Source organism: Copadichromis virginalis, linkage group LG7 (genome assembly GCF_057382275.1).
Source record: "Copadichromis virginalis isolate Kocher_CV1m ecotype Utaka linkage group LG7, C_Virginalis_male_GT1.1, whole genome shotgun sequence".
In the NCBI taxonomy this organism is placed as follows: Eukaryota; Metazoa; Chordata; class Actinopteri; order Cichliformes; family Cichlidae; genus Copadichromis; species Copadichromis virginalis.
In genome coordinates, this window is record NC_140624.1 from 3032913 (window position 1) to 3056732 (window position 23820).

Below are 23820 nucleotides of genomic sequence, written 5' to 3' on the forward strand. Positions count from 1 at the left end.
AATTGACTGAGACAGGACTCTTCCAGACATTAAACCAAGGCACAATGTACATTTCAAATTCCTCTAATTTTAAATATGTTTATATTGTCTATCCTGTAAAATAGTCAGATGTCTATTCATATTAATGTACAGAATTCACCTGCTTGCTGCTACTACTGCACATTCACCCAATGTATATACTATATATATATATAATGTTCTTCCTCTACCCCCCCCCCCCCCCCCCCCAAAATTTTTGCACATGTCGAGGAGCGTGTCAGGCTACATTTCACTGTGTGTTATACTTGTATATGCATGTGACAAATAAAGATCCTTGAACCTTGAACCTAGCTGCGTTTTCAAAAACACCGGTGTACGTGCGGACGTAGCGTAAGAGAGTTAGCAGTTTAATCTCTTACTACCTGTAATTTATTGCAGGTTACTTGTATTTGTTTAATTGTTTACTAAATGTTTGAGGTGTGAAATAAACCGCAATGGAGCAAAAGATGGGTGTGTGTGGCTGGAGGATGTGTTTGTGCGTGTCCGTGTGCGTGCGCGCACTGGGGGGGGGGCAATATTTTTCTTGTAAAACAAAGGGGGGCCCAGCAAAAAAAGTTTGGGAGCCACTGTTTTAGAGCAACAAGTTATTTATAGCACAGTGACTGGAACACAAGTGAAGAGAGATGTAACATCATACAAGACCATTGTTTCATCTGCCTCCATAATGACATCTCTCACCTTATCAACAAATCCAAAGTGTTTTGGATGCAGTGATTAGAGCTGCAAAGGGTTCATCTTTCACCATCTTACAATGCTTTGACTGCAGCCACTCCCCAGCTCTCTGTGAATGGTGCTCATGGCCATTGATCAATAGTCATCGAACAGTGGTCGCTGATCAATAGTCATGACAATAATGATCAAGAAACTGACCTCACAGCCTGTTGTTGTCAGTGGTGCTGCTTTCAATCATTGTGCAAATGTCCTGTTTATAAGGTTGGGAAACCTGCAGTCATCTGAGCCTGAAGACGTCACCTGGATGATGACGAAACGTTTCTCCCACTGAAAATGTCCAGATGAACAGAATCAGCGTTCTGGGATTTCCTTACCTGGATGACTGAGCTTGTAATGACATTTCTGTGTCAAAAAACTATCCTTGTTTTCTTAGAAGACATAATGATACCATAAAAAGTTTTACTGTGTTTTTGTGGGTATTTTGTCGACTCCATTTACATATAGGGGATTTTCACATATTTCACTGAAGAGGCATGTGCCACCCTGCCTAGACCTCTTGCCCCTCCTTTGTCCCCCCATGTAAAAAATTCTACAGCTGATTCTGCTTTACTGCTTTGAGTCCAAGACTTGGCAATTAAGGGGATTCACAGGAAAGAACATAGCCACTGAGAAGTGAAAAGATTAATTTTAAAATTACTTTTATCCATCACAGTCAAAGGAGCTTGCAAAGAAAAGCGTCTGGACTTCTTTAAGTTGCTTGAAGACGTTTCACCTCTCATCCGAGAAGCTTCTTCAGTTCTAAGGTCAAATGGTGGAGAGTCCCAGATATAAACCTAGTGGGAGTTTCCCCCCACAGAGGGACAAAAGGACCCCCTGATGATCCTCTAATCGCCTGAGCCAAGGTGTGAAACTGGGTGTGGGTCCCAATCAGCCAGAGTTTCGGGTGTGTTCATTGTGAAACCTGGCCCCACCTTATCATGCGAATTCCTGAGATCAGATGGCCCAGGATGTGAGTGGGTGTTAAGGCGTCTGGGAAGGGATCTCAAAACTGGATTATAGATGGCAGAGAGTTGGTGTCGTAAACCCCGCCTCTGTTCAAAGATGGTCGCTCACAGTGGACATAGATGGCTTCTTTCACTCCTCTTTCAAACCATCTGTCCTCTCTGTCCAAAATGTGAACATTGGCATCCTCGAAAGAGTGACCTTTGACCTTAAGATGCAGATGGACTGCTGAGTCTTGTCCTGTGGAGGTGGCTCTTCTGTGTTGTGCCATGCGCTTGTGAAGTGGCTGTTTGGTCTCTCCAATGTAGAGGTCTGAGCATTCCTCGCTGCACTGTACAGCATACACCACATTGTTAAGTTTGTGTTTTGGCGTTTTGTCTTTCGGGTGAACCAGTTTCTGTCTGAGCGTGTTGCTGGGTCAAAAGAGTGTCCTTTATCCTTAAGATGCATTTATCCTTAAGATGCATCTTAAAGAGTGTCCTTTATCCTTAAGATGCATCTTAAGGTCAAAGGTCACTCTTTCGAGGATGCCAATGTTCACATTTTGGACAGAGAGGACAGATGGTTTGAAAGAGGAGTGAAAGAAGCATCTATGTCCACTGTGAGCGACCATCTTTGAACAGAGGCGGGGGTTTACGACACCAACTCTCTGCCATCTATAATCCAGTTTTGAGATCCCTTCCCAGATGCCTTAACGCCCACTCACATTCTGGGCCATCTGATCTCAGGAATTCGCATGATAAGGTGGGGCCAGGTTTCACAATGAACACACCCGAAACTCTGGCTGATTGGGACCCACACCCAGTTTCACACCTTGGCTCAGGTGATTAGAGGATCATCAGGGGGTCCTTTTGTCCCTCTGTGGGGGGAAACTCCCACTAGGTTTATATCTGGGACTCTCCACCATTTGACCTTAGAACTGAAGAAGCTTCTCGGATGAGAGGTGAAACGTCTTCAAGCAACTTAAAGAAGTCCAGACGCTTTTCTTTGCAAGCTCCTTTGACTACGATGACCTGGATGACTGAGAACCTTCACAGACTTTATCCATCACACATTCCTAAGCAAATTCAATCTACAAAAATGTATTTATTTGTATTTATTTATTTTACTAATTTTTAAACATTTAAAATAGAATTAACCAGTACTCTCAATATTTGGGTTAAATTAAATGAATAAAGAGAAGGTTCATATATGTTTGAGGGGTTTGCCACATATTAATGTATAATTTCACATGAACTGTGCTGTTTTGAGGTATTTGTGTTTGTGTGGCTAATGGTTCGCCCCCATCATGTAATATTTTTATTGACATTGTGTGTGTGTGTGTATGTGTGTATGTGTGTGTGTGTGTGTGTGTATGTGTCTAACACCTGGCTGTGACTATATGTGGCCCTGTCAAGAAAGTGCAGCGACAGCCTTCAGCTGTCTGCTTTCACCGACTTCTGTGGATACATACCATTATTGCTTTTTCCAACAGTATTTTAATGCAAATTCATGTCTTCCTGTAGTAACTGTATCCTTCATTCAAGCTGAAAACATGTTTAAAAAAAAAAAAAAAATTTTCAAATCATATCCACAAAGGTTCAGGAAACACAAATGATATACTCTAGCTATTTGCTTCTGGGTTTAACACAAAGTAATACATCCTTGTGTTAGTAAAGGATGGGCTAAGAAAGCAAAGAAAATTGATTGGACAGAATAGAAAAATAGACTCACAGTTGAGATATAATGATGCTGCAACCATGTGACAAAACCAAGTGTCAAGAGGTTAAACGGCATCCAAACTGGAAGATTTAAATGTGAAGTAGCTTGATCCTTACTTACTTAAACCTTAATGAGGTGCAGCCTCATTAAGGTTTAAGTAAGCTTAATCTTCAGTGAGTGTAACTTTTTTCTTGTAGTTTATTCAGATACAGTTCATAGTAATATATGGTAGGCTTAGTGCACCATGGATGCTTTTATTTTCAATGCAAAGCACCAAGAATTTCATTATTAACATGCTACATGGCAAGTGTCACAAGGCTTTGCATATAGCATTTTAAAATATTACATATTCATCTGTTACTCATCACTTTCTAATCATCTCGATTGTTGATGCTTCGTGCCATCCTTTCCAGTGTTGTCAGATCAAATAATGTCAAAGAACCCCAATGTTCTAACTCCAGGATGGGAACATTTTTCAAAAACACTTATCAAAGACTTTTAAGTAACAAAAAAAAGATACAAAGCTACCTTAATGCAAGAAAGGGCAGGGGGCAATACCAAGTTCAAAGTTTGTACAAAGTTGCAAACACTTAAACTTGTGACTATTTTAGCTACAGCAAAAACCATAGTTACATGTTACCAGCAGGCAGAGGTGGGTAGTAACTAATTACCTTTCCTCAGTTACATTTACTTGAGTAACCTTTTGTAAAACAATTACTTTTAGGAGTAGTTTTACTTTTTACTTTTACTTGAGTAATATTATTATAAATCGCTACTCTTACTTGAGAAAAATTGCTGGCTACTCTAGTCAGTGTGAGTAACTTCACTGAATGAATGATAAACAAGTTTAAACCAAAAATGAATGAGACACAGACACAAACCTACAGTTTGTGTCAAAGCGACACTTGTTGTTTGTACATAAAGTTTGTTGATTTAATTCTGTTCTATCTGCTGAGCCTGTTGTGCCATTTGGAGATCAAATCAATTAACACCATATATTGTCACTGGGAGTACTTTACCCAATTTTAATATATGTGTGTGTGTGTGTGTGTTTTATATTGAACAAAAATTGATTTGGAAAAGTGTTTCTTCTGCTTAGATGTATTATTTTGTAATCATGTTATTTATATGTAGCGAAGTTGGGCTAAACTTTATATTTTTGTCTGTCTGATTGTCTCATTTTTGAACATTAAATCAGATGTTATGATCAGTTACTCAGTACTCAAGCAGCCCTTTTTTACTAAATACTTCTTTACTCTTACTTGAGCCATTTTCTACTTTTACTTGAGCAAAACTATGTTGAGGTAGTGCTACTAAAGAATACAATTTTTGGCTCCTCTACCTCTGCCAGCAGGTAAGGTAGGCTGCCCCGTAAAGAGAGTTCACAGGTGTAGCGTCACCAAACTTCGTCACCCAATCAGAAGTCAGCTGGGTGTGACGCGAAATAACCAGGCGAGATTCAGCGCTGTTTGTTGAGACCGCGTAAAATGTTTGTAGCCTACTGCACACGGAAAGCAACCCGTTATTTCCTAAAACTACAAGTGCTGAGGAAGTTTATTGATAGTACGAACTTCTACTGGCTTGTTATTAGTTTCTGAAGGGAAAATTCGCTGTAAGCTAACAAATGTATTCTTAAGTTCACCGGCGTTGCTGAAGCTTGCTAGCTAACTGATTAACTTCAAGGCCACGTTTTTACAGAACGACTAAATGTTGTAAAGCATGTTTTTTCCTGGTCTATTTGTTGCAAGTATGCTATTTAATGTTCTCTGTACTCTGCCAAAGAACGTGTGAAAGATGGGGCGGGAGAAGGACGCTAAAGAAGACGAGAAGGCCAAGCACAAAGCGACGAAACTGAAAAGACTGAGTGACAGTGAACGCGCAGGAGCTGGGGGAGATAACATCAAGAAGAGGTGAGTGTTGCGCGTGTCTGCTGGAAAGCTATATATACACACATGTATATGACAGGCACAGTTTAGCGAACACTTTATCATTATTCCATCATGAGAGACTGAGGGGCCATTATCAAATCAGCTCCCCGAGCCACCGTGTCCTGATTGCAGCTCCCTGATGATATATGCATGTGACCTGACTGAAGCACGTCCAACATCTGTTCAGCGTCGACACAGGGACCAGATCAAAGCTGTTTTTCGCAGGGAGCTTTGCCTTTCATGTTGTAGAATGTGGAGACAAATTAATTTGGATTAAAAAATGTTAATGAATAAGTTGAGCCATATGGCAGTATGGGTGCCGCTAAATGGGGGGAAACAGTGTTACTGGAAGACTGCTGTACTGGCTGAGCTGTCACGCAGGCTGATGCCATTGAGTGCATGCATTAATTTCACTGTGTACAGTGGGTACTCCATCTTCATATGAATAAATTAATTTACTTTGATATCTGATGCGTTTATTAGCATGCATATGTGAGCAGACAAATGAATGTGGAGTGATCTGTCATTGGCTTGTGTAATTGATGAGAGCAGAGAGATGAATAGACACCTGAAAGCGGCACTGGCAGCAGAGCAGACGGCTTTCTGTGACAGCTAGCCTCATGTTATTTCATGGCACACTGACTGAATTACTGATAAAGGATCAACTTATCCTTCTCAGGTACAAGACTCGGGGAACTAATTTTCCTGAGCAAGTGGCTCCTGCTTTAACTGGCGAACTGCCTCATTCAGATGCTGAGGATTTGTAATTTAAAAAAGAGAGGAGTAATTACAGCTCAGTTTCATTTGGCATCCTGCTCTGAAGGTTGGAAAGGTCACAACTCAAAAAAAAGCAGGCTCAGGGCTGTGGGAGGCTCCTCTGGGACACTGCTTGTCTGATTGGTGGCATTTTGTAGTGTTGTCTGTCTAGAATAATCGTATCTCGGCGTGGACACGAGTCTAACATCATCCTAATATGCCCTCAAGCCTTCACTTGATAACAGCATAGCTCTAACTGTCTGTTAATGCAGTGCTTCTCTGACTTGTCTTGTTTCAAAGACGGCATCATTAACAGCATTTTTCTTTTCCTTTCGTCTGTCATGGCATCCCGATGAACAGCCCAAATCCAACTAAAGCCACGGAGAACATGGATAAAAGAAAATCTCATAAAAAGGTAATTTTTAAAAAGCGGCCTATCAGCCACTGAAATGTGACCCAGTGGGGAGGGACCATTCGTGTCCGCCTATAACTCATGCATATTCCACATGAACATGAACAAATCCCACTCCATTGTCTAACTCAGTGGTTCCCAAACTTTTTTTGCTGAGCCCCCCTTTGTTTTACAAGAAAAATATTGAATCAAGAATGTGGGATACTGTCCGTGATTTGAACAGCCCAGCGCTGCTCCCGACGAAGGGAAAAGCAATTCTGCAGGGGAGACCTACCTCGGCACTTGTGCAGGTGAAGCCAAAGGGAAGATTTGCTTCATCATATTTTCTAGACTTTGGCTTAGAATGAAGTTGGTTTGGAAACATATTCAGCGATGCTTCATCTCCTGCTTTGCGTTTGTGTGGGCGCCCCGTGCTGGCAGTGTCCAAGCGTTTAGTTTTTTTTTTTCTCCTTGGCATACGGGGGTGGGCCCCACACTTTGGGAAGGTCTGGTCTAACTGTTTGCATATTAATAATAGTACTTTGTATTACAGTGTGTAACATAACCCGATGCTATCCGGTCGTTAAGTGATGACGTGACGAATCCTACTTCCGGGCCTAAAGTAGTCTGCGTTTAATATGGCTTTTGTGTTGTTAACATGTTTAATGTTTTGTATTTTCTTCTATTTGATCTCAAAAAGCTCCTAAAACAGTCAGTGATCCCTGTTGACCTCCCTCGGCTTTTATTACCGCTAATCATTTATTTAAGCTCAGTTTTTAAAACCTTAGGATGTAACTACAGCCCAGCCCATGCAGCAGTATATGAATGACTAACCTCGTATTGTGGATGGATTATCTCAGTTGTTCTCCTGGCTGAAGTTTGGTCCTTTTACAGCATCCTGCCATGCGATTACATTTGTTCCTGACCACCGAGAACACTCACGTTAACTTTTATCCAGTGGAAAAAAGTTAGCTTGTTTATATTATGCTAACATAGCTGCGTCGCTAGCGGTCACGTAGCACATCATTATATACCAACTAGCCAAACTTCAGTAACCCTACAAACGTCACTGCTGTTTAGTTTTCTGTCTTCATTTATGCTGGAAGTGATAACAGAGCTGTACGTTTTAATTTGTTTCCAAAACCCCGCAGTCAGGACATGCTATATTGTATTTAGATAGAAGCTAGCGAGCTAACTCCCTGCTAACTTCTAACTCCGTTAAATGTCATAAATTCCGTTTTCATGGATGCCTGGATGTTAAACTCAATTGTTACACCTGGTAGAGCAGAACGCTGATCATTTTATTAAAGATGAAAGACTTTAGACAGTTTTTCAACTCTCAGTAATGCCACAGTGATCGTTTGATATATGGACCTGCAGCGGAGTTTAGGCCCAGACACGGCTAGTGACGTCAGACTGAACGACCGGATAGATTTAAGGACTGTAGATATTGTTTCATTGTAAGGAATCTTGATTATTCTCGGAAAAAGTTGCTATTTAAGAAAAGCCCAAGCTTGTAACCTTGAGGTGCAGCACTGTTACAGAGATGTGAAAGAAATGAGTCGCACTTTTTTTTTTTTTTTTTTTTTAACACTTCTGGTGCTTTGCGTAAGATCAAGGTCCAGCTGTCTGTCCTTGAGCTTTAATCTATGTTATTCCCTTAGGTCAAGACACCAAAGATGGAGAATGTTGAATCATCCAGCAGCATCAGGTAGGGTAAAAGTCCTGCTACCAGCACTGGATTACTGTTGAAATGCTGAGATAATAATCTCACTAAGCTTTGATGTAACTGTGCCAGAGTTTTCCTTTTTTTTTTTCTTCTCCCTCCCGAGGTGATGAAAAATTAATTCTTGTGTTTTGATGTTCAGGGTCCCTGGACAGAAGCATTCCCATTTTCTACAGTGTGTTATGTTGTCTTTCAGAAAATTAATTTTACTGTGCACTGACGACAAATATCTTTGGCTTGTCTGCAGTGAAATAAATGAGACTGCATAGTTTGAGTAGTTGGATGCTCAGCGGGGTGTTGCCAGGATGGCAGGCTGTGGCCGAAGGCCCGCTGCGTCAAATCTGTTTCACAGCAGTGTTTCCATAGAGTTGTTAATGGATTATTTCCCAGATGTGGATTTAGCCCAACCCAATGTTCTGAGTGACATTTCAAAGGAGATGTCATATGGAAAAACGTTTTGTGAAATTCTGGCTTTTAATGTTTCCCTTTAGGGGTTTTTTTTCTCCCCCCACAAAGGCTCAGGTGGTAACTGTGCTAGTTGAGTGGGTTTCGTGCAGAGAGCAAAGTTAAGGCCTTGCAGCAGAGTTAGTGAAGAAACATAAGGCTATTAGAACCACAGACCGTAAATGTCAGTGCACACAGAGACCCAACCTCCTTTTTATAGCTTTTTATGGATTTTGCTCAGTAGTGCAGTATACCACAAAAATATAACCGTTTCTACTAGCACGACGTTTTTTTTCCTTTCATTGAGCAGTTGAACTGAACATCTTGACCTCGGTACTCTTACGTTTGCAAAGTTTGACTGAAAAGAGAACAGAACGACAGATAAAGCGTTTTCCTTTCATCGTCTTTTTCCAAAGTGAGCATATTACACGTTACATTAAAAATCCCTCACTTCCTCCATAAAGCCTTACACAGAGTGAACCTTCACTAACTAATCTATTCAGCTCGGCTGCATTTGGCTCAAATCCTTCTCTTCCTTCTCATGACTTCATGTTAAGCGATGTTTCGGCTGTGAGCAGGTGGGAAAAAATCTTTGGGAATGATGTCTTGTTTTTATTTTTGTGATTTTAATATTGTTAAAATGTAGGAAAAGCTCATACATCATCTCTGCTTCAATGCCTGGCTTCCTTCTGACTCATAATAGCCAATCATTAAATTCACTAATTTTTAGTGCAACAATGAAAATGACTGTAGTGTCTGATTAAAGACGTGATGGACCATAAAGGTCAGTAATGACATATAAAGGTGTCTTATTGTCTACAGCGTGTACAACAACTGAAACGTCCATCCATTCGCTTCCGCTTATCCTTTTCAGGGTCGCAGGGGGCGCTGGAGCCTATCCCAGCTGTCATAGGGCAAGAGGCGGGGTACACCCTGGACAGGTCGCCAGTCTGTCGCAGGGCCAACACACAGGGACAGACAACCATTCACACTCACATTCACACCTAGTGACAATTTGGATTATCCAATTAACCTATCCCCACAAGCTGCATGTCTTTGGACGGTGGGAGGAAGCCGGAGTACCCGGAGGGAACCCACGCAAACACGGGGAGAACATGCAAACTCCACACAGAAAGACCCCGGCCTGGTGTTGGAATTGAACTCAGGACCTTCTTGCTGTGCGGCAACAGTGCTAACCACCGTGCCACCGTGCTGCCCACACAACTGAAACGTTACTGTAGAAATTAGCTTTGCAAATATGCCTAAAGTGTTCCAGTGATGTAGCTTCTGATTTGTCAAAGTAGCTACAATAACACAACTTATCATAGTAAGACTCACTAATACTAATGATGATAATTACTGGTTGTGTTCTGTTTCAGTGTTTCTGAAACTCACAAGTGTGATAGGTTGTCAGGCACAGAGTCCACTTTTCTGTCACATGTTGTGAGCTGTGTGGATTCTCTCCAAGTACTCGGCATTCCCACAGTCCAAAGACGTTAGCTTGGGTTAATTGATTCTATATTTGTTTTATTCTGTGGGGTATACTGGTACTTTATTCTAATTGTATTGTAAAACAGATATCTTTGTTTTTCTGCCTGAGTTCATACAGTATTGGGTGCAGTGACCGGATGGAGTCATAGACCTGAGAACCCCAGGAATAGCTCATTACCTTCAATCTGAAAGCATCAGGGTCCTGCTGTAGCAGAAAGAACATTATCCTGATAAATGCACAGTGAATAGTTGCTACTATAGTGCCTTGTAATTTGGATCAGTAAGCCAATTTGGCAATTATGTGCTACGCTGCTTTACATTTTCCACATTTTGTTCATTTCCAGAATGTTGTGGGAGGAAAAGGAGAAAACTAATTTTTATTAGCAGCAGTGACTGTAATTTGTTGATTTCTTAATTTGGGCCATTTCTCTACCCATCAAATCTTCACTCTGCAGGGAAATCCAGGCTTGCACTTGTGTAATTACTCCTTTTTTTTCTCTCCTTTTTAAAATCTCTAAACGCTGTCATTATGTCATTATCATTACTGTCGATAATTTTACTCAATTACCACAATTATGCTTGATTTCTTATGGTCAGTGAGTCATCACGGTGTGCTTAAAGATTTTCTTTCTACGCCAAACAGGAGGGCAGCAGTGAAAAATAAGGCATCAAGCTTTTATTCTGCATGTTAACTTTATTAAGTTGATACAAAACCATCTACTCAAGTGAGATTAAAAATGAATAAAATATAGAACACTTGATAAGAATTCAGAAATGTGTTAGTCTAAGTCTTAAAAAACTAAAACAAGGTCCGACTTGGGTCCAAAAAAATTAAAATTAAAAATTGTGAATTAAATTTTGAAGGCTTGCTGTTAAGACTAGAGCTGCACTTTGGAATGAGTATTTTAATAATTATGCTAATATGTCAGCAGAAATGTGTAACTCTGATGCTATAGAGTGGATACATTTGTAGCTAAAACTGTTCATTTTGTCGTTCAGTGAATCTGTGAAACAGGAACTACAGGATGATGCTTTTACAGCAAAGAAGAAAGGAGTGAAAAGGAAAAGAATTAAAGATGACCCCAAAGAAGGCACCAGTGATTCTGCCAATTCACCCACGTAAGTCTGACCAGGTCTAGAAAAAATCCTTGTGTGTCCTTCTTCATGTAGGATCACTTTTACTGAAAGCTGCTGCAGAAAAATGTACCTTTCATGAGTAATTCACTTAGTTTTGTATGCAAGCCATTAGTTTCTTTCATTCCCATGTTGCATGCAGCCTGAAGAAGAAGAGAAAGCAACGTCATCTCGAAGAAGAAGGTGATGGAGTGGCTCAGACAAAGACGTCAAAGAAGAGAACACAAAAGGTAAACTTCTGTCTCCATCGGGGTAATCTTGCACCTACAACAAGTTCAGCACGAGAAACATGGTTCATGGTGAGTTTTTTTCTCTCTTCTGCACAGATGGTAAAGAAGGAGGAAGAAGAGCAGGCTGTGTCAAAAAAAAGTAAGAAGACAAAGGAGGAGATTGAAGAAGCAAGACAGCTGAAGATCAAAAAGAAGGAGGAGGAGGAGCAGAATCGCTGGAGATGGTTGTGGAGTGCTCTTTTCATCTGGACACTCTTCCCAACCACACATACAAACACAAAGTGCAATTTTAACTTTCACTGATGCGTCTGTACTTTTTTATCATCTTGGTTTTTGTCAGGTGGGAGGAAGAGAAGTATGAAGATGGGGTGAAATGGAAGTTCTTGGAACACAAAGGACCCTACTTTCCCCCTGAGTACCAGCCTTTACCTGACAATGTTCACTTCTACTATAATGGTCAGTTGAGTGTGTGATTGAAACAAGGGTGACGGGTACAGGAGCTCTACTTTTGTGTCTTACAGATACTGTTGAGACAGTGTTAAATGATTTTACAAGTTAGATGCACTTCAGTGTAGGCTTCTCTGCTTCTATACAGCGCAGTCAGACATTACCGACATCATTTACTGATACGTCTGCCTCACTCTAAAAGCCAGAATCAGCTCATGTACGAAAAGCATTGTGTGGGTCTCATTTATGGAGAGCGTTACAGTTGTCCTAGAAAAATTATGAATAAATAATTATACAAGAATTTCATTTTATGCCAATAATTTATGTCATGATTGTCTGTATTCCTAATCTAGGATTACCAGTTATGTATCAAATCAATAAAATGTAAGAGTGAGTTCAATCTTAGACAGAAAAAAGGTTCAGTGTCGATTCAAGAGGCTGTGATGGATAGTCTGTTAATGTTTCTTCAGAAGCTTTTAAAAAGGTTTATTAAACTTTCTTTAAGAAAGATTTTAGACTGATTATCAAACCTTCATGAGTGTCCTTCCAGAGCCAAGGCCAAAGCTCCATCCTCTTTAGTTTAAGTGCTGCTCTGGTCACGGCTTAGTTTTGTAGAAGAGCAGTCCTTTCCAAGAAACATCATCAGTTGCTGTTGGAAAAAAAAAAAATGAAATGTTACATTGCAGTTCTGAAAGGTATTCATGCAGTCCTGTGAAATTTTCTTTATGCAATACAGATATTTAAACCCCTCACATTCACACACCCAGACTTCAGGCCTGCATCAGGATCACGTGTAGAAATGAACACGGCTCTCACACTGATACAAAAAAGGAATCCCTCCCTGCTCATGAATAACCTCCACTGCCTGTGATATCCATGTATGGCTTCCAGATATTCACAAAGTGCCGTTGTTTGCCCATGGCAATGTATGAATCTGTGATTTCCTTCTTCCAGAGTCCCATGGAGGCTGCATCCATACTTGTCCAGCATAGTGCAGTGGCTCCTCAGGCTCGAAGCAGTCCATAGTCCAGTGATTTAGTCTGCTTTATCAGTACACAGTTTAGCCTTTAAGGGGATTTTAACCTTAAACACTTCAGACAAACACTTGGTGACATCTTTCCAGAATTCCTGAATTTTAGGACATTCCCATAGACAATGGAGAAGAGTTCCTTTTTCTGTATTTCGTACAAATGTCCAGAATGTCATTGGACATATGATGGAGCCTGACGGGTGTTATATAGGTTCTTATGAGCCATTTATATTGCAAAAGTTTAAAGTGTGTGTTTGTTTGTTCAGGTTACTTTATAAAGTCGCTTCAGCTCATTGGGCATAAAGGTGCAGCCACACAGTTTCGCTCGGGATGAGGTCTGAGCTTGGACTGTAATTTTAAGACAATCTTGTGAACGCTAGCGTACACACATCCTGACTTTGTTTGCTCACACAGAAGACATAGCCGCACACTATTGGGCCTTTAGGATTCAAGACGTGTTTGAAGCTGGATACTGATTGATGGCTGTAATTGTTTTTGCTTTGTTTAGCAGTCCAGCTGCAAACGGGGTCCTACGGGGACTTGGTTTGATCTGTTAATTCCTGCACGTGCATGTTTTTAAAGGTTGGTCCTAGCAGTGGACTTGAATGTAGATCACTGTCCTTGCCTCTAATCCTACCTCCCTCTATCCACGGGCTAGTCTGACAGCCTGGAGGAGCTAAGGTGGGGGTGGTACTGGGTGGTGGATCTTCAGAGGACCCCGAGCTCCCAAAGGCTTGTGTTCTTGACTAGTACGGCTCGATAAACGTATAGTTCTGACAATAAGGCTTGGTTGGTTTAATGCTGTTAAAAATGATCTCAGTGTAAGTGATGCTGCTTGTGTGCAGGTAAAAAGGTAAAGCTGAGCCTGGCGGCAGAAGAGGTGGCGGTGTTCTTTGCCCAGATGCTGGATCATGAGTACACCACCAAGAAGGTGTTCCGCGAGAATTTCTTTAAAGATTGGAGAAAGGTAAAGCCAAATGCATCATGGAAGTTGGAGTAAGTTACCTTTAGGTGTGATTATGAGTTTAAAATGTGCTGCAGTAGACTGGTGGCTCCAAAGCCAGCTGGGGTTGGTGTCACCACATCTGCAAACTTTGTCTTCATGTAACAGTTTTGCAAAAGTTGCGTATGTTCAAGCCTTTTGTTAGAGTGTGAGTGCATCATAAATAGATTGTATGTGTGTAAATACAGGACGAGTGTGACTGGTACATGCTCGCTGGTGTCTGTCAGGGTGTCCTCTGCATGGAAAAAACACCGTGCCAAGCCCCTAGGCATATCATGCAGAATTAATTTTGCGCTGCTTAGTGCTCAATGCACTTGAAAATACGATTTATGTGAAGGCATTGATATGCTAATCCAGACAACTAGCTCTCCTGCATATGAACAAATCCAATTAAACTGTTTTATTATAGCCGGAAAAAACTCTCCTCGGTCCACTGCCCTCAGTGCCCGCCCACTGTCGGGTGTCATTCATGCTTAGACACGCAGGCTGACTGCCTGTCCACGCTGTCAGTGTTCCTGGAGGTGTGTGTGTGGTTATGTGTAGGTCTCTATTTGCATCTCATCTTCTATGACGGTAGATAACAAAACTGGGCTGTATCAGTTTGATGGATGAGAGTCATTTCCTTTATTCCTAAAGTTTGTGCCCATGATGGATTTTGTGTGTGTGTGTGTGTGTGTGTGTGTGTGTGTGTGTGTGAAACATTTAACCATTTTGTGTGCATTTCAAATTACGGTCAGTATTTTTGTGTGATTATTACTGCACTGTTTATAAAAAGCACCTCTGTGGCAGTAAGTGACAACTTATTAATACACTTGATCATTAATTATTATTAGCAATATGTCATGAAATACAGATTCTTTCCCTACAGCTAGACAGCACATTGAAAGCCACTGATGATATTTCAGCATCACAACAGCTTAGAGCTGCAGCTGAAACAGAGTTGCTTTGCCCTGTTGGTCACCTCTGATATGACCTCTGGTGACCCCTTGTGAAACAACTTTTGGCAATTAAAGTTGAAACTCAGCTGCTCCGCCTGGCCTGTCAGGATTCTTTATTTAGCCTGCTTAGCAGTGACCTTACAGTGTTCACACTCATAGCTACTGTAGTTCTGGGAGTGATGTGTTGTTAAAAGTGCTAAATACTGGAAAGCTGTAACATTTTCTTATGTTTCTGTGATGCAAAACTGCAGCTTTGACTGTCCCCACTTTTTAAATGGCTTGTTAGGAGAAAGTACTGTAGCCTTTTATGACAGCACCAGTTGTTTTTTTTTCGACTCTGCTTCACCTCCGTAAAAATGAGTAATTAAAGGAAAGGTCGGTGATCTGTTTGAATCCTCCTCATCTAATTTTTCTTTTGTTTGTTTTTAATGATGCATTATTGCGTTAATTTGTTATATGAATAGACAAATGTTATGCACTCTGTTTTCATAGCTGGTCAGTAGGGCTGCCACGATTAGTCGACTAGTCACGATTACGTCGACTATCAAAATCATCGACGACTGATTTAATAGTCGACGCGTCGTTTGAAGCTTTGTAAGATCCCAAAAGACGCAGGAATAAGTAGCAGGATTTAAGAGTGTAATAACGGACTGAAACAGAAGATGGCAGCACTGCATGTACAAGCATGCCAGCTGCCGTTAAACTCAGAAGAAGAAGAAGCTGTGTCCCAGAATTCATAGCGCGGCCCAGCTCAGTTTCCAACAATGGCGGCAGCTAGTTAGTTTTAATATTACTCTTATTATTCTTTCTGGGTCACAAAATAAACGTTTAACATATTTTCAGGTAAGAATGTAGCTGTGTAAACCTCAAATATCTGCTCAGTTTATCAAGACACCGCATATTTTCAAAAGCGCTCCGACGTTTTTGGAGACGTCTGTTACCCACTAGCTCGATAGCTAGCCGGGGGCTAGGCTAACTAGCGCCGTGAGAACACCGGACTCCCGGCAAATCGTTTTCAAACCCACCGCCGTCTTTTGCTACTCAGGTTAAACATGATATATGAGTCACTTAGATAACTTAAAAATGTTATTGTTTGGCTTTTTTTAGTATTTTATTTGTTCCTGAGTAAATCTGTTTGGCTGAGATTAAAGTTATAGTTTTTACACAGCTGAATAAATGTCAAGCAGACAGCTGATCATCAGAAGTGTGAGATGCTGGACTATATACTATCATGTCTTTATTTTTAGTTAGCACATACCGTAAACACTTAAAGCTGTAAGCTAATGATAGTTATATAAGAGCAGATGCTGCTGGTGCAATAAGCTGTACGTTTTACGTCCAATGGATGCTGATCTGATTAGTCGACTAATCACAAAAATAATCGGTGAATGGTCGACTCAAAATAATCGTTTGTGGCAGCCCTACTGGTCAGTGAATATAACAAAGCAATGCTCTGTACAGAACTCTTAAGAGCTTCTTCTGCTGACTTTATCACAACACCGTCTTTGACCCCTTCCTCATTTCTTATTTTTTTTTGCATATTTGTCACACTGACATGTTTCTGTTTTTATTAAAGCTACATTCTAAATATAAAATTTAGCTTTTAAATGAGTTCATCTATTCAGGTGATGAAAAAACTATCCCAACCTGCCTGGCCTAATGTGATTAAGTTACGGCCCCTTAAACCTAATAACACAGTTAGTGATGATTTCATTTATTAAAGGCAGAAAAGCCCAAACCTAATCTGAAACTGCTTGTGGCACCGTTGGCAGCGAGAACTGCAATCAAGGGTCTAACTGTCAGTCTTGGTGTGGAGGAATTTTGGCTCTTTTTTGCAGAATTGTTTTAATTCAGCCACAGTGGAAGGTGTTTGAGCACGAGTGCCAAGAGAATCCTAACCGGCCTAACGTCCGGACTTTGGCTAGGACACTTCAAAACATTCAGTATTTTATTTTTGAGCCGTTTTGCTGTTATGTTTCCAATCATCGTCCTGCTGACTGTGTCTTTGGTTTTGGGCATGATGTGTTGCTATGTATTTTTAAACACGTCTGGCAGTAATCTGCAGTGGGTGTGGTCAGTGAGACTGAACTCAGCTTTCCAAAATTGTGGTTAATCAGATTTAACAGGTGGGTGTTCGTCTTCACAAGAAACGGGTAGGTGTGGATAGTTTTTTTTTTTTTTCTCCTTTCATCAGCTAAATAATATAAAAAGTGCAGTTTTTAATTGCTCAGATTATCTTTCTCTGATATTTGTTTGATCTGAAATGTGTGAGAAACTAAATGGATAAATGGAGGTTGTTATAATTTTTACAGCAGTGTAATTGCTGTTTGCATCACTAGAGGCGAAGACACACGATCAGTTTCTGCAGTTATTCTATCATCACTTTAATTGGAACCATTTACATCATGTTAATTTTTTCCTGTAAATATAAAAATAAAGAATAATGCTCACTACAACTTCCAGATTGTTTTGGTTAATAGCTTGCGTGTTCTTTTTGTTGCTGCTGATATTCTCAGACTTGAAATGAGACTGTATGCCTCAACACACTTTGTGCTTGTGTAGGAAATGACCCATGAGGAGAGGTCACTGATTCAAGATCTTGATAAGTGTGACTTTGGAGAAATCCATGCCATGCATAAAGCCAAAACACAGGCAAGGAAAAATATGTCCAAGGAGGAGAAACAGGTAAAGCTCGCGTTCCCTTCTTTGTATTTGTATGCTGCTGTCTTCATAATGTGTAGCGTAATAACTGGAGTAAGTCCAGAGGAGCACCCTGTCCGTTTCTGAGGTAACGCGATCTGTATCTGAAATCTTTTTGTAGGCTTTGAAAGAGGCAAACCAGAAGATAGTGGATGAATACGGCTACTGCCTTCTGGACCACCACAAAGAACGCATTGGCAATTTTAAGATTGAGCCTCCGGGGTTATTCCGAGGTAGAGGCGAGCATCCCAAGCAAGGCATGCTGAAGAAGAGGATCCAACCAGAGGACGTCATCATCAATTGCAGCAAGTGAGAGTGTGATTGTGAAATCAGTGTATAGTTGAGTACAGCTTTAGTTTCAGTCCCCTCCGTGTGCCCTTGTGGCTCAATGCAGAGCAGTGACATTTTCACTCAAAGAAACAAGTTCTTAATACACAAACTGTTTAAATGTGTAGAATCACAGGCTTGTTTTGTTTTTTCTGACAGTGTTCAAATCAACATGACTAATATTATTTTTTTTGTTACTTTTTTTTAGGCTTAAATCTGTATTTGAGCTGTGCATCAGTGCTGGTCATTTACATACTGTATTGCACTTGTTCTTGCTCTGGCAGAGAATCTCGTATCCCCGCACCACCCGCTGGGCACCACTGGAATGAAGTTCGACACGATAACACCGTGACATGGCTCGTCAGCTGGACTGAAAACATCCAGGGCTCCAATAAGTACATCATGCTTAATGCCAACTCAAAACTGAAGGTGAGCTATCTGTTGCATAATGGGGGGGATGCACATACAAGTGGGTACAAAGAAACATGCTGTCAGAGCTGCAGACTTTGGGTCCAACAAAGTTCAGACTACTTTGGCAGCACAGTTCTCAAACTGGTTTTGGAAAAAACTAGTATCTCAGATTATTAGAATATTGTTAGATTTGTCTGCCAGTCCACAGGTGGTGGTCCCCATCTTTAAGAAAGGGGACCGGAGGGTGTGTTCCAACTACAGGGGATCACACTCCTCAGCCTCCCTGGGAAAGTCTATGCCAGGGTGCTGGAAAGGAGAGTTCGTCCGTTAGTCGAACCTCGGATACAGGAGGAACAATGCGGTTTTCGTCCTGGTCGCGGAACACTGGACCAGCTCTTTATCCTCTCCAGGATACTTGAGGGTGCATGGGAGTTTGCCCAACCAGTCTACATGTGTTTTGTGGACTTGGAGAAGGCATTCGACCGTGTCCCTCGGGGTGTCCTGTGGGAGGTGTTGCGGGAATATGGGGTGTCTGGCCCATTGCTACGGGCCATTCGATCCCTATACAACCGTTGCAAGAGCTTGGTTCGCATTGCCGGCAATAAGTCGGACTCGTTCCCGGTGGGTGATGGGCTTCGCCAGGGCTGCCCTTTGTCTCCGGTTCTGTTCATAATTTTTATGGACAGGATTTCTAGGCGCAGCCAAGTGGCGGAGGGCTTTCGCTTTGGTGGCCTCAGAATCTCATCTCTGATTTTTGCAGATGATGTGGTTCTGTTGGCTTCATTGGGTGAAGGCCTCCAGCTCGCACTGGAACGGTTCGCAGCCGAGTGTGAAGCAGCGGGAATGAGGATCAGCACCTCCAAATCTGAGGCCATGGTTCTCAGCCGGAAAAGGGTGGAGTGCCCACTCTGGGTCGGGGATGAGTTCCTGCCACAAGTGGAGGAGTTCAAGTATCTCGGGGTCTTGTTCGCGAGTGATGGGAGAAGGGAGCCGGAGATCGACAGACGGATTGGGGCTGCAGCTGCAGTAATGCGGACGCTGCACCGGTCCGTCGTGGTGAAGAGGGAGCTGAGTGTAAAAGCGAAGCTCTCAATTTACCGGTCGATCTACGTCCCTACCCTCACCTATGGCCACGAGCTGTGGGTAGTGACCGAAAGAACGAGATCGCGGATACAAGCGGCAGAAATGAGCTTCCTCCGAAGGCTGGCTGGCCTCTCCCTTAGAGATAGGGTGAGAAGTTCGGCCATCCGGGAGGGGTCAGAGTAGAGCAGCTGCTGCTCCACATCGAAAGGAGCCAGCTGAGGTGGTTCGGGCATCTGACAAGGATGCCCCCTGGGCGCCTCCTGGGTGAGGTGTTCCAGGCATGTCCCACCGGGAGGAGGCCCCGGGGCAGACCCAGGACACGCTGGAGAGATTATATCTCTCGGCTGGCCTGGGAACGCCTTGGTATTCCCCCGGATAAGCTGGAGGAGGTGGCTGGGGAGAGGGAGGTCTGGGCCTCTTTGCTTAGGCTGCTGCCCCCGCGACCCGGCCCCGGACAAAGCGGATGAAGATGGATGGATGGATGGATGTTAGATTTGTATTGTTGATTGTCATTTATGCTTAGAAATATTTACTTATATACTAAGATCAATTCATACATTTAAAATACAGAAACATCCAACTTCTGAAGCATGTGTTCAGTCACTGGTTGATGATTCTTTACCATAAATGACTTCATTGTGTGCCGCATGGAGCCGATCGGCTTGCTGCTTCACTGTTATTGGCTGCTTTGATAACAGCCTTTAACTTGCCTGTTTCTCATTTTCTTTTCTGACTAAATGATAAATTCTCTATCGGCCTCAGGTCGTCTGAGTTATCTGGTCTATCAAGTACAGCAGTAACACCGCTGGTGTGTCACTGCATCAAACTAAACTGAGATAAGCAGGATCAACATAATATTTCATTTTCTCAAACTTGAAATTTTTTTCACAAGCTGTAAGTCAGATTAAAATGACAAAGGCTTGAATCATTTCACTTTACATGTAATGGACATGATATAAATAAATTTTTGAGATGCATTAGTCAAAGTGCTTCAGTTCTGATATTTTCCTAGCTCGCATTATGCCATTTTAAATAGAAAAGAATAAATAAGTATAAAGATATTTTGCTGTGTGTTTCGCTCATCTTCTACTGTTGTTCATGTGGTGAGCAAACACTTAGCCACTGTCCTTCAAAGATAACTTGATAAATGTTGGAATTCATCATTCAGAACATTCAAGCTTTGTTTGATCTGTCACCAAACATCTCTCTATTCATTCTGTGGACTCCTTCAACCAACATTGTGAATGCTTTAATCCCACATTAAAAATATGAAATGTAACAGAAGCGTCCCGTTTCCAAAGGATTTACTTTTTCTTTCCCTCTTGAACGTAAGAAGCAAAACCAAACCGACTGGAAAAGCAAAAAAGCAGAACTTCAAAACACCATTTTCATCATCACCAAAAACTGCATGTGCACCAAACGTTTGATATAGAATATTTAAAGTGAAACTCCTAAGAACCTGTTTACAAGTCATGGGTGGAACTACATGTGAAATAAGTTGTGGCTTCAAAGTGAGTAGAACTGATAAGTTTCTTCATTTGAACTAGTTTGATTCTGCAGACTGCAAGTTTGGGGAAAAAATGAAAAAGAAGTTTGTAGAATTAGCTGCTCGTGCAACATCCTCCTCCAGGCTAGAGGCTGGCTGTAAAATTAGACGAACTGTTGTGCTGCAGAGTTGCGTAGTAAGTAAATCAAGAATCAAAACCTTACAGAAAGAATGCAGGGGAATGCAAATAACATTATAACCAAGTTATAATAAAATAAATAATTTGAATGGTTTGCATTTTGTCAGTTCAGCTCCAGATCTGCCAACTGACAAATGGTTGTTGTCCTGCTTCTGATATTATTCACAGAGCTGATTTAAATGATACGTTAGCATAAACACAGCACAGATTTACAAACAAATCACAAACCTGGACACTTTTACACATTATGTTGAGCTATAATGCATAGAATGTATATTCTTAAACAAAATTCGTAATTACTTTTGCACAGCATGTCTTTTATCCCGCCTTCCTTCTCTCGCCCCGCCCCTCCCTGAGCCGGAGGTTTCTTCCTGTTAAAAGGGAGTTTTTCCTTCCCACTGTCGCCAAAGTGCTTCTCATAGAGGTCATATGATTGTTGGGTTTTCTCTGTATTATTGTAGGGTCTACTGTACAATATAAAGCGCCTTGAGGCGACTGTTGTTGTGATTTGGCGCTGTGTAAATACATTGAATTGAATTTGATAATCCAATATGAGTAAACCTTTGCAACATGTTGTTGTTCTGTGCTCTGTTTGCTGACTCGTCTTCCTTTCCATCTTTCATGCCATAAAGGTTAAGTTATTCCGCAGTTCTCCGTGACTGTATCGGCACGTTGACTGATGGAGGGTTTAATTGTATGTAGATAGCAATAAATAACCAGAAGCAAACAGCAGACACAGAATGTTGTCTTATAGTGGAAGATCCTGTGTTAGTGATTGTTTCAGGGCTTTTAAAGGAAAACCACTTTTTCATCATTTTATTTTATAATTGTCATCACCTGTCACTTTTGCTTCGTGTTTCCGTTTCATGTTTAGTCTTTTCTCTCTTCCTGCTTATCTTGCCTTTCTTTCTTGCAGGGAGAGAAGGATTGGGAGAAATATGAGGTTGCTCGGAAACTGAAATCACGCGTGGATGACATCCGTTACCAGTACCTCCAGGATCTAAAGTCCAAACAGATGGTTACACGTCAGAGAGCTGTGGCGCTGTATTTCATAGACAAGGTTTGGGTTGCACAACTGATATTACAAATTGTTACATGTTCACACAGCAGAACTAGAAAGAAACTTTCACACGTGAGCTTCTCTGATATCTGTCCACACGGCCTCTGTCGTAGCTTTGCTTGTGATGTTTGCATGAATGTCGAGAAAAACTGACGACTGCAGTGGCCGTGTAAATAGGCTGGAGCAAAGTGAAGATATTGGAAATCAATTCAGTATGTCTTGATTGCCTTTTCTGTTTTCCAACATAGTTGGATGAAAATCTTTTGCAAAGTAAATGGATTACATGTAGCCATTTTCTTCCAGAGACTTCAAGCTAATTATCTCAGTCTGTATGAAGTGAAATGATGGATTGAGGACGTGATTGCTTTTGGCTCATGCCAGAAACTGTTTCAGTTGCCATTTTTGTCTTTCGTTTGTCACGAAGGTCTTTTTATTAGTGCGTGTATATATATTTTAACGGTTGTCTGACTCGCATGCGTGCTGTGTACCTTGTGATGGAAAAGCTCGGCGTGTACTTCTGCATCTGTGGTAATCTCTGTATCCTCTGACCCAAAAAGCTGGCCCTGAGAGCTGGCAATGAGAAAGAGGAGGGAGAGACGGCGGACACGGTGGGTTGCTGCTCGCTTCGTGTTGAGCACATCACTCTGCATGAGCAGCTGGATGGCAACGAATGTGTGGTGGAATTTGACTTCCTGGGTAAAGACTGCATTCGTTACTACAACAAGGTTCCTGTCATCAAAAAGGTAAAGGAAGAAATGACATAAACACGTTGGCACTTAAACGGGTGGATGCTAAACAGTGTTCTCATGGGTGCACAGTGGTCAGCGTGATCGCTCTAAGATCACAAATGGAGGCAATTTTTAGTCTGGTTTCTCATTAAGATAATCATGTGAGCATCTTTGCATAAACCTGTACTTGTAACACACACAACCACACAATGTTGGCAGCTCTTTCCTCTTTGAAATCATGGATGTGTGTGGGGAGCAGCTACACTAATCTCATCATCAGGAGGAGGAACAGGAGGGTATCTTTGTTGATTTGATTTTAAACTGGAGCTTAATCTATCTTAGTTTATAAACTTGTGTGTAGGGAATTTTGAATGGAGGAGAGACGGCTGAGCCGCTTTACACACAGCAAACAAACTGCCTGAATGACTTACTGGACTACAGACCCGAGCCAAAACAGAGCCAGCCAGATGTTGTGACAGATACTGTTTTAATACTTTATATGGTCACTAATTATGGTGCTTATGAGCAATATCATTACCTTAACAAGTACATGCACTTGTTAAGTGCACCTGCAGTGATGATTATATTGATTAGAGGTGCTGTTTGTTTCAGTAGCTAACACCCTGGAAACTCTGGGTTTTCTCCTCCAGAGAGAGTCAATTACTGGGGAAAGACTCAGGTTTTCTCCCCTCTGACCTCTGCTTCTACTGCACCTGAACCAGCTGTTTTATTTCGTCATTCATAAAATTGCTATCAAACGGCACAGCAGAGCGAATTCATTTGTAGAAGTTTTAAAACCCCTGTTAGCTGTTAGTTCACTTTTTCCTTGTCTTTTTTGTGTGACTGCTTTTATAGTTTATCAGTACTCAATACAAGGACAGAGATCAGCTTAGA

At 41.5% G+C, this 23820-nt stretch overlaps 1 protein-coding gene across 5 annotated transcripts in view; it reads left to right on the top strand.

The window, feature by feature from the left end:
* Window positions 1–4837: 4837 nt before the first annotated feature.
* Window positions 4838–23820, top strand: part of LOC146704191 (DNA topoisomerase I, mitochondrial) — a 28613-nt gene continuing 9630 nt past the window's right edge. For 2 of the 5 annotated variants that reach the window (XM_085461178.1, XM_085461181.1), the window contains exons 1-14: window positions 4848–5026; window positions 5197–5324; window positions 6459–6513; window positions 8154–8200; window positions 11150–11269; window positions 11427–11514; window positions 11611–11738; window positions 11855–11970; window positions 13837–13958; window positions 17495–17617; window positions 17754–17941; window positions 18244–18388; window positions 22055–22198; window positions 22756–22941. In XM_085461178.1, the coding sequence (XP_085317304.1) occupies window positions 5209–5324; window positions 6459–6513; window positions 8154–8200; window positions 11150–11269; window positions 11427–11514; window positions 11611–11738; window positions 11855–11970; window positions 13837–13958; window positions 17495–17617; window positions 17754–17941; window positions 18244–18388; window positions 22055–22198; window positions 22756–22941 (1578 nt within the window). In that variant the 5' untranslated portion in view covers window positions 4848–5026; window positions 5197–5208. Of the gene's footprint in view, window positions 5027–5196; window positions 5325–6458; window positions 6514–8153; window positions 8201–11149; window positions 11270–11426; window positions 11515–11610; window positions 11739–11854; window positions 11971–13836; window positions 13959–17494; window positions 17618–17753; window positions 17942–18243; window positions 18389–22054; window positions 22199–22755; window positions 22942–23820 lie in introns of all 5 variants that reach the window. The other 3 variants (XM_085461180.1, XM_085461179.1, XM_085461182.1) reach the window with 3 other exon arrangements.